The 10,484-nt window shown below is 51.2% G+C and overlaps 2 protein-coding genes across 2 annotated transcripts in view; one reads left to right on the top strand and one right to left on the bottom strand.

The window, feature by feature from the left end:
• LOC106147408 (vegetative cell wall protein gp1-like) overlaps positions 1-992 on the bottom strand; it is a gene marked incomplete in the record, with an annotated part of 1,874 nt that extends 882 nt beyond the window's left edge. The window contains 1 exon segment of the mRNA XM_013508711.1: positions 1-992. Within this exon segment, the coding sequence (XP_013364165.1) occupies positions 1-174 (174 nt within the window).
• Ercc1 (excision repair cross-complementation group 1) overlaps positions 1-10,484 on the top strand; it is a 36,671-nt gene that overhangs the window by 9,585 nt on the left and 16,602 nt on the right. The gene's annotated exons all lie outside the window — the stretch shown is intronic.

Here is a 10,484-nt window from a genome sequence, read left to right as displayed (position 1 = left end):
CCCCCGCCCCGCCCCGCCGGCGCCGAACCTTCGAGGAGCGTCGCGAACGGGCCGCGGCACCAAGGTAGTGCACACGCCCCCTGGTGGCCGCTGCGGAGATCGCAGGCGAGAGCTGCGCTGGGAGCGCCGGCCCAACACAGCATACCCATTGCATAAGTGAGGAAACTGAGGCATGGGTTGGGACCTTGCAGACTGAATTAACTGCAAGATATGGTCGTTAAATTTCTACTTGGACACCTCTCTTAATGGAGAACTCACTACCTGAGAAAATTAGGGACAACTTGTTCGCGCTTTTGTTTTATTTTCGGTCCTGGGAATTGAACCCAGTGCCTACATTCTCAACCCTTTTCCTCTTTTTTATTTCTTTCTTTTTAGCCCTTTAAAATTTTTTATTTGGAGATAGGGTCTTGCTAAGACGATAAGTTGCTCTGATTGAGCTGAAACTTGCAAACCTCCTGCCTCTGCCTCCTGTAATGACTTGCTTTTATTAGTAGTGTCCATCTGGTCATTTGATGTGTATTTGTCAAGAGCTTGCAGTGTCACAAGTGCTGTGCTGGGTGGTGGGGACATAGTATGACTGAGATGCCCCCCCTCAGGGGAATGACTTTTTGTTTGCTTGTTTGTTTCCTTAAGGTACAGGGAACTGACATGTTGGGAGAGTACTCAACCACTACGCTACACCCCAACCCTTTTAACATTTTTATTTTGAGACTTGGTCCCACTAAATTGTCCAAGCTGGGCTTGAGTTTATGATCCTCCTGCCTCAGCCTCCTGAGCAGCTAGGATTACAGGCATGTGCCACCTTGCACGACGTGGCCAATGATCTAACAGGAGACATTGCGTAAATAAATATGATGAGTGCAGACACTGGTGCGCACTATAAATCAGACAAAGGAGGATACCGTTAGAATAAAAGGGAGAGGTGGGTGTGGTGGTGGACTCTTTAATGAAGTATGACAAGTTTAAACCCAGCCTGGACAATTTAGCGAGTTAGCAGGACCAAGTGTCAAAATAGAAACAAAATTTTAAAAAGGTTAGGGGAAAAAAAAAGGTTAGAAAAAAAAAAAGGCTTGGGATGTGGTTTAGTGCAAAAGCCCTGGGTTCAATCGCCAGTATCAACAAACCAGTCAGTCCGGGGCCGGGGATATAGCTCAGCGGCACAGGCACCTGCCTGGCAAGCGCAAGGTCCTGACTTCGATTCCCGGTGCCAAAAAAACAACAACAAAAAAACAAAAACAAAAACAAAAACAAAAAACAGCAGTCACTCCATGGGGATATTGTGGTAAGAGTGCCAGCGCCCGGAGGACACCAGTTAAGGACGGGAGGGGGGCGGGGGGCGCAGATGGTAGATGCCCTTAGCTTCTGCTGCATGGCTGTGCAGCCTCAGCTTGACTGCCTCCCGTGATGGGGAGCTCATTACCTCCTGGCATATAGACAGCACTCTATTAGCAGTCGTCCTACTGCTCACACTCTTGCTCACACAGGAGCTGCCGCTTACTGGGCACCGACTCAGAGCCTGGCAGTTGGCTAAATGACTCCGCAGCATGATCTCACCGACTGCTCACCCTAGCCAGCTTTTTTTTTTTTTTTGAAACACGGTCTCCTTATGTAGTTCAGACTGAACTCACTATGTAGCACAAGCCGGCCTCTATCCTCCTGCCTCAGCCTCCTGAGTGCGGGGATTACAGGCACGCGCCCCCACGCCTGGCTTCTGCCAGACTTCTGCCAATGACTTCTAGCATCTTTGGGAAAGAAATTTCACTAGTCATTCGATCACCTTAGGGTTCACCCCGCTTTCCCTCTCCAGGGAACGCCCATGACCCAGGTCCAGCCAATCAGAGCATTCCAGTGCTTCGCCCTCTAAGGACATTGATTGGTTGAAGGCGGGGCACGTGACCCTCTCAGGCAGTGATTTTCCCTGGAAGCTTTAGGTAAGACGCTTTTTCAGGCCTCTAAAGATGCCCAGGGCTGGGAAGTGAGACCAGCGCTTCGGAAGCCGCCTTCGCTATCTGCTCCGCCTCCCCGTTCAGGGCACTGGGAACGGGGAGCCCAGCCCTTCGTACATCCGGGGCAACGAAGGGCTGGAACTCAGTCGCCGCCCCATCTTTGCTGTCTCCGGGAACGCTGCACGTTGATCACAGAGAAATACGGACAGTGACTTCTTGTCGGTACCGCAGCGCCTGGATCGGGCTGTGACTGAAGCTGAATTTGCCACTTGACGCTTTCTCCCCCGCCCCCTCCCCTTTGCAGGGCTCTGGTCCTCTCTGCACAGTCGCTGCTGGCCGACGGGGTGGCTGGACCAAAGCATCACAGGCTACCGCCCGGCGTCTTGCTACACACACATGTAATCCTAGCGCCCTGGGAGGCTGAGGCAGAAGGATCGCCAGTTCCAGACCAGCTTGGACAACTTAGTGACTTAGCAAGATTCTGTCTCAAAATTCAAGAAAATAAAGTAAAAATTTAAGAAAGCGTCTGGGAATGTAGCTCTGTCCCAACGTGTGCCTCACACTGTCAGCTGAAGGGCTCCAAAGTCCGGGTGCCGGATCCAAAGCATTGTCCAAGGGCCTCACAGAGTGAGGCGCGGCGTCCCAGTGAGGGGCAGCGGGGGACTGACGTGAGGGTTCGGGAACGTGGCTGAGGACACCCAGTTCTCCCAGTGTTTCAGGCAAAAACCAAAGCACCGTTATCAGCTCCTGGGAAGTCCAGGCCCCGGCAATGCGGCAGTCCGTGGGCCACAGAGCAGGCCAGCACTCTGGCGTCCCGGTCAGGACACAGCAGGAGGAAGTCGGGGGCGCTCAAGCCAACCCAGGCTGCGTCCCCACAAGGTGAAGAAAGGGCGAGAGAGCGCCCGGGGCCCCTCTTATCAGGGAGGGGCTGCTCCCGTTCCTGGGGGCTCAGCCCTCAGCATGTAAGGACCCCCAGCCCCGCCTGATCTCTGTCACAGAGGAGGAGGAGGAGGAGGACACCGGCCTTGGTCCCCGAGGGGCAGCCACAGTCACGCTGCCGCACCTGTCACCCTCTGTCCCAGGGTTTCAGCCCGGCTGAGTGCGGATGGGACCGCGGCCTGGGCTCCTCCCGAGGCTCTCCTGGGTAGTCACCTCTGGGCCACCTTGCAGGACTTCACTTCAACAACTCCTGCCTCCTCTGCCACCTCCTGGCCCTGGATCCCAGCTTGGCGCTGTCCTGCTGTCACCTGGACCAGAGGCTGAGCGCCCCCTCCCTCCTCCTGTGTGCCGGCACTGTGCACCATCCTGGCTCTTAAGCCTTTCCTGTGCCCCCAGCCACCTGACCTTCTGGTGCCTCGGTCCTGCGCCCCTGTCCACAGGGATCTGCTAGCTGCAGCCGCCCTGTCAGGTCCCCTTCCTGCCTAGAGCCTGCTCTAGCTCCCTGCTGCCCCAGTCATCGACCTACAGGGCCCCGAGTCCCCAGAATGCTACGGCTCTGTTACAGTTGGGATCCAAAATATACCCAGCCAAGACTCCTTGTAGCCAGGTATGGTGACACTAGCTTGTAATCTCAGCACTCTGGGAGACTGAGGCAGGAGAATCACAAGGTCAAGCCCAGCCTGGGAATAAAGTGAGACTCTGTTTCACAATAAAAAATAAAAGGGGCTGAGGAGCCGGTGGTGGCTCACCCCTGTAATCCCAGCGCTCAGGAGGCTGAGGCAGGAGGATCATTGCAAGTTTGAGGCCAGCCTGGACTACAAAGTGAACTCAAGCCCAGCCTGAACTGCATAGTGAGACCCTGTCTCAAAAAGACAAAAAAAAAAAAAAAAAAAAAAAAGGATGAGGGGCTGAAGGTGGAGCTCAGAGCAAAGGCCCTGGGTTTGATTCTCAGTACCTGGAGCGGGGGGAGGCTCACTGTGTTGAAGTGTTGGTTGCTGAGGGGCTGAGGGGAAGTGGTTGGATGGAGAGGGCCAGTCTCTAAAATATAAAATACATAAAAAGGAAGCCCGTTGTGTGTGCCCCTCACTAGGCCCCCACAACTCCAGTCCCGCGTGCGGGTGCCTCTTCACGTTGGACTCCGTGCTCACCCCTTGGTGGATATGATGGCTTTGAGTTCCCCGACACCCAAGGGAACAGGAAGAAACACTTCCGGTGTCTGGAGGAACAGACTGAGGGCCAAGAGGGCAAGTGACTCTCTGAAGGAATTGTAGTTGGGAGGAGCCAGAGCCAGGAGGACTTCCTGGCAGCATGGCATGGCTAGGTGCCTGGCATATGTAGCTCAGCTTTATTTGTTCGTGTGTTTGTTTTGAGACAAGGCCTTGCTATGCAGTTCAGGCTGGCCTTGAACTCAGTGTGTAGCCCAGGCTGGCCTCAAACTCACAGCAATCCTCCTGCCTCAGCCTCCCGAGTGCTGGAATTATAGGCTTGCACCATGACGCCCATCTCCACAGCATCATTTGATGTGAGCACCAGTCGCTCTGCTGATTGTTCCAGAATGCCACAGTGCATGTGCGGATTCACAAGGGGGCCCGAGCACCTTCTGCCCTCCCAAGTGAAGAACACAAATTCCATGAAACAGCGATGTCCATGAGAAATAGAAGGTGGGCCACAAGGAAGTTTTATTTATTTATTCATCTTAGAACAGGGTCTCACTTTGTTGCCCAGGATGACCCTAAATTCCTGGGCTCAAGTGATCCTCCTGCTTCAGCCTACTGAATAGCTAAGATTACAGGTGTATATTACTAGACCTAGCTCTAATTGTTTATTTAAATCTAATTGTTTTCTAATTGCTTATTTGTTTCTAATTTTCTAGTTGTTTATTTAAACCTAATTATTTATGTACTTATGGGCTGGGGATATAGCTCAGTGGCAGAGCACCTGCCTGGCAAGCACAAGGTCCTGAGTTCGATTCCCAGTACCAAAAAAAAGAAAAATGAAAAAATATTTTTTTTTTGTCTTCCTGAGACAAGATCTCATTATGCAGTTCAGGCTGGCCTTGAGCTCACTTGCAGCCCAAGGTGGTCTCGAACTCACAATGATCCTCCTGCCTCAGCCTCACCAGTGCTGGGATTACAGGCGTGAGCCACCACACCTAGCTTTTTTTTTTGGTTTTTCTCCGGTACCGGGAACCGAACTCACGACCTTGTGCTTGTCAGGCAGGCGCTTTGCCGCTGAGCTAAATCCCCAGCCCCCTTTTTTGTCTTTTTGAGACAGGGTCTCACTACACAGTTTAGGCTGGCCTTGTGCTCACTTTGTAACCCAGGTTGGACATGAGCTGGCAGTGATCCTCCTGCCTCACCTTCCCAAGTGATATGATTATAGGTACGTGCCACCATGTCTGACTTTGTTATTTAGTTATTTGTTTGTTTGTTTCTGTATTTTTGTGTACTGAGGATGGAATCCAGGACCTTGGAGATGCTAGGTAAGTGGTCTACCTATGAACTATATTACCACTCTACACACGTAACCTGACAAATCACAAATGAAGCTTTTAATATTCTAGTACTTATACTAAAAAAAAAAAAAAATTAAAAAGAGGGCTAGCTGCGGCTCGGTGATAGAGCATTTGCCTACTATTTGGGAGGCTCTAGGTTAATCCCGAGCACCAAAAAAAGGAAAGAGATGGGGCTAGGGATGTAGCTCAGCAGCACAGCACCTGCCTGGCAAGCATGAGGTCCTGAGTTTGATTTCTGGTATCCCCCCCCCCAAAAAAGAAAGACGTGAAAAAAATTTGTTGACTGCCCAGTGTGCTGGCACAGGCCTGTAATCCTAGCACTTGGGAGGCTGAAGCAGGAGGATCTCAAATTCGAGCTCAGCTGGGTAGTTTAGGGAGACCCTTTCCTAAAATATAAATGAAAATAAAGGCTGGGGATCTAGCTCAGTGGTAGAGCACCCCTGAGTTCCTTCCCCAGTACTAAGGGGGAAAAAAAGAACACCAATAAGATTGACCCCAGAAGGGTTTTAGGAGCAAATAAATTAATGTATAGTAAATTCTCAGTATTTTAGGAATTGCTTCCAGGATGCCCTTCAACTTCCCAAAACCTTGGATGTTCAAGTCCCTTGAAAACAGCAGAGTATTATTCTTTGTACTTCACATCATCCCTAGATTGCGTTTTGAGGGAAAAAAACTATGCTCATGTTCGGTACAAATGTGATTGTTTTTGGTCACGTGTTTTTTTATCTGCAGCTGGTGAATCCCAGGATGTGGAGGGCCACCATGTCCCAACCAGAGCAGAGCTGGGTGCATGGTAGGTGCTCTTTCTTTTTTCTTTCTTCAGGGTCTCACTATGTAGTTCAGGTTGGCCTTGAACTTGCTGAGATCCTCCTGCCTCAGCCTCCTAAATGCTGGGATTACAGGTGTGCACCACCACACCCAGCCCACGCTCTTTAAGTGTGGGCTTTTCTTGCCATTTGGAGCCCTAGGAAGGAACATTTCTCAACTCCACAGTGAGGGTGGAGAATGAGAAGTGCCCTCAGAATCGAGACACAGTGAGAGGGCATTTGCCTGGTGATGAGGCCCCAGGTTCCAGCCCAGCGTGTCAAAGTGAACAAATACAGGGCAGGCGCTTGGACAGGTGCCTCCTCCGACCCTTGCTGTTTGTCTTCCTGGCCTCAGCTTTCAATTTCCCTGTGTAGTGGGTTCAGTGGATCTTGTCACCTCCACCGAAGTGCTGTCCCCTTGGAAGCTGCAAACTGGAGCATGTTTGGAAAAAGGGTCCCTGCAGGTGTAATTAAGGATCTTCAAGTGGGGTCATCCTGGATTATCTGGGTGATCCGTAAGTCCCACAGCACGTGTCTGAAAGAGAAGGGCAGGAGAGCCAGTGTGTGGTAAGATATACACTGTCGTCCTAGCACAGAGGAGGCTGAAGCAGGAAGATCACATGATCAAGTCCAACTGGACTACATAATGAGACCCCGCCTCAAAAAAACAAAAGAGAACTTGTTTTGTTTTGGGTACAGGGGATTGAATGCAGGGTACCACTGAGCTGCACCCCAAGACTATTCCCCGCCCCCCCGGTACCAGGAATCGAACTCACCACCTCGCACTTGCCAGGCAGGCGCTGTGCTGCTGAGCTAAATCCTCAGCCCCTGTTTTTTTCATGTTTGAGAGACAAGACCTCACTAACTTGCCCAGATGGGACTTAAACTTGGACTCGGACTGCCTCAGCCTCCTTCAGTGCTTGGATTAGAGTTTTGCATCTCTATGCCTGGCTTTGAGTTTTCTTTAAATGCAGTGTTTGCAAATACAGGCAGGCTTTGGGTGGAGAGCTGGTTTGGTTGCTTGCATGCTGTGCGGCCTTGGGAAAGAACCTAAATCTCTCTGTGCCTCAGTTTTCCCCCCTATAAAATGGCCATAATGAGATTAATTGTCTTGGAGGGATGTGGATTGGAATAACTGAGAATCATCAATCAACTTTACTGCCTAGTCCTAAAAGTCTGCAAATTCTGCAAGACAAGAAAAATGAGGTGCAGAGATCAGAAGGTAAGGCATAAAACTGCCATTTGGATCATTTTAAAGAAAAAAACTAAGAGAATCAACAAAGTATTGGAAGATGAGAATTTGAGCAGGTTTCCTGTTAGAAGATTAATCAATTAGAAATTATAATAGAAAGGTCTGGCGCAGTGGTGCACGCCTGTAATCCCAGCACTTGGGAGGCTGAGGCAGGAGGATCGTTTGGAGTTCAAGACCAGCCTGGGCTACGAAGTGAGGCCACCGTGCACAGCGAGACCCTGTCTCAAAAAGAAAAAAAAAAAAATTATAATAGAAGAGAAGAAATCAGTAAACTAGAAAATACCATCTGTACTGGACCCAGTGGCACATATTTGTAATCTGTACGACTGGGAAGGCTGAGGCGGGAGGACCGCAAGTTTGAGGACAGCCAGGCAACTTAGCAAGAGTGTCTCCCAATGAAATATAAAAAAGGCTGGGGCTGGGGCTCAGTGGCAGAGCTCTCCCAGGTACCTGGCAACAGATTTGAGCACAGAGCTCCCTGTTGCTCCTTGAACTCTCCCACTGGGTTATTCCAGAGGTTTCTCTGACCCTAAGGGGCTCCATGAAAATTCCCCGCCTTGTTCCCCACCCTTCTCTTGGCCTCCGGTTGCCGCCCCGCCTCCAGCCCTCACCCGGAAGCTTTCTCCCTGCCTGCTGGTCCCCCTGCTCCAGGCACTGTTTGGGCTCTTTCCGGGGTCACCAGGCACCCTGTCGGCTCTATCCCCTTGTTCAACATGGGCTGCTGTTTGCTTAGAACTGAACCCCAAATACTTGTCCAGTCTTCAAGGGCCTATGTCAAGGGACCCGGATGTTCAGCCCCACTGGTTCAGCACCAGTAGTTCAGCCCCTGCTGATTGCCTTCCTCCCTCTGCCAGGCACAGTTCTTCCTGTTTCTGAAACTCACTGAGCCGTTTCCTGCCCCAGGGCCTTTGCATACCCGGTTTCCCCAGCCTCAGAGCACTCTCTCTAACCACCAGGCAGATTCCCAGTTATTCTTTGGGACTCCAGTGTGCCTTTGACAGAGAAGCCTACCCTACCCCCAGTTAAAATAATGTCCTGCCTTCTTGCCCTTCGAGGCACTTAGCAGAGTTCTTTTGGTTTTGTTTTGTTTTTTGTTTTTGTTGTTTTTTTCCGGAACCAGGAATCGAACTCACGACCTTGCACTTGCCAGGCAGGCGCTGTGCCGCTGAGCTAAATCCCCAGCCCCTGTTTTTTGTTTTTGAGACAGGGTCTGGCTATGTAATTTAGGCTGGTCTTAAACTCACTTGGTAGCCCAGGGTGGCCTCAGAGTCTTGGTGATCCTCCTGTCTCAGTCTCCAGAGTGCTGGGAACAGGGGTGCACCAACTCGTCCAGCAATTTATTAGCTTTGTATGGGCTCAAACTGTCAATCCTCAGCACCCTACAGTGTAGCACCTATACTTTACCCTATACCTGTGTAGCACTCTGGCAGGCTGAGGCCGGAAGATCGAGAGTTTGAGCCCAGCCTGGGAAATTTACCAATTTAGATGGACCTTGTCTCAAAATTTAAAAACAAAATGAAGAAAAGGGCTGGGGACATAGTTTAGTGCAAAGGCCCTGTGCTCAATCCCCAGTCCTGCAAATAAATTAATAAATATATACTGAGGGCTGTAATTCTAGTACTGTGGGAGGCTGAGGCAAGAGGATCATGAGTGCAAGTCCAGCCTGGGTAATTTCGCTATTTAGCTAGATCCTAGAGAGAGAGAGAGAGAGAGAGAGAAATAGAGGAGGGGAAAGAGAGAGAAAGGAGAAGAAGAGAAGAAGGAGAAGAAGAAGAAGAAGAAGAGGAGGAGGAAGAAGAGGAGTGGGGAGGGAATATGACTCAATATTAAAGGCCCTGGGCTCAGTACCACTACTGAAATATAAAAATCTGAAAGCCAAACCTGTAGCTGACTGACTGACAGCACTTATCCAGCACCCAGAACGCCTAGGTTTTACCCTCAGCAGAAGACAGGAAACAAACGAACAACCACAGCGTCCCCCACACAAAAAAAATCGACAACAAAATTAAAACAGAAATGTAAGGGCTGTGAAAACACCTCAAAATAATTTCATGTTAACATAAATTCGAAGTTTTAATAAACTGGACCATATTTTGAAAAAAGTCCTTGAGGCCGGGCATGGTGATGCATGCCTGTAATCCCAGCACTCAGGAGGCCAAAGCAGGAGGATCCTTGTGAGTTCGAGACCAGCCTGGGGTACAAAGTGAGCTCAAGGCCAGCCTGAACTGCATAGCGAGACCCTGTCTCAAAAAGACCAAAAAAAAAAAAAAAAATCCTTGAGGAAGAGGATGTGGGTTTATTTTCCGTTTTTTTGGGGGGGGACCCGACAGAGCCCGTCGTGGCTTCCCAACCGCCAAGCACGTGCTGTACCCCAGCTGCGCCCAGCCCAGTGTGCGCTAAGTGTGAGATTCACTTTCATGCCAGGCCGCCCGGAAGATGCTGGCTCCTTACATCTGCGTCTGATCCGGCCTGCTGCAGTGTCACTGTGTACCCAGGAGATAAGAGTGGGAAAAGGCCAGGTATGTGTCCTCAGTGGAATGGTAAGCATTTTGACCTCCCGAGAGGGTAGAGGAGCCCCCCCAGGGCCCCGAAGACCTCATTTTGAGAATCACCCCCAGGCTGGTCCTGTAAGGCCCAGAGGCACACTCGGGGAACCGAATTCCTCTAGGGCCAGGTGACCTAGCGGTGAGGTCAAATAGCCTGGATTTCTCTCTGGAAGGGGTCGGTGCTGAGGAAATACTCCAAGCTCCTCCTCGAGGGCCCACAGGCATGCTCCTTGGCTCAGCTCCTACCACAATCAGCGGCTCTCTGAGTTCGGGAAACGACATGTTATTGTCTTACCAACACGGTTCACGCCGTGCATGTCTCCTGAGCGAGGCCGCGCTGCGCTGTGGCACCACGGTTCAGGGGGTCAGGGGCGCCTTCAGCACCAGGTCCCCACGGTGCCCGCGTCCCCGCCGGCGGGGAGGGCGGGGGCCGGCTTTCCAGGGACGCGGGCGGCGCGCGGGCCTGGCCCACAGCTCTGC

This window comes from Chinchilla lanigera, unplaced genomic scaffold, assembly GCF_000276665.1.
Source record: "Chinchilla lanigera isolate Chin_1 unplaced genomic scaffold, ChiLan1.0 scaffold00154, whole genome shotgun sequence".
NCBI classification, from domain to species: Eukaryota; Metazoa; Chordata; class Mammalia; order Rodentia; family Chinchillidae; genus Chinchilla; species Chinchilla lanigera.
The sequence above is the reverse complement of the archived record's forward strand: the minus strand, read 5'-3'. Positions and strand labels throughout refer to the sequence as shown.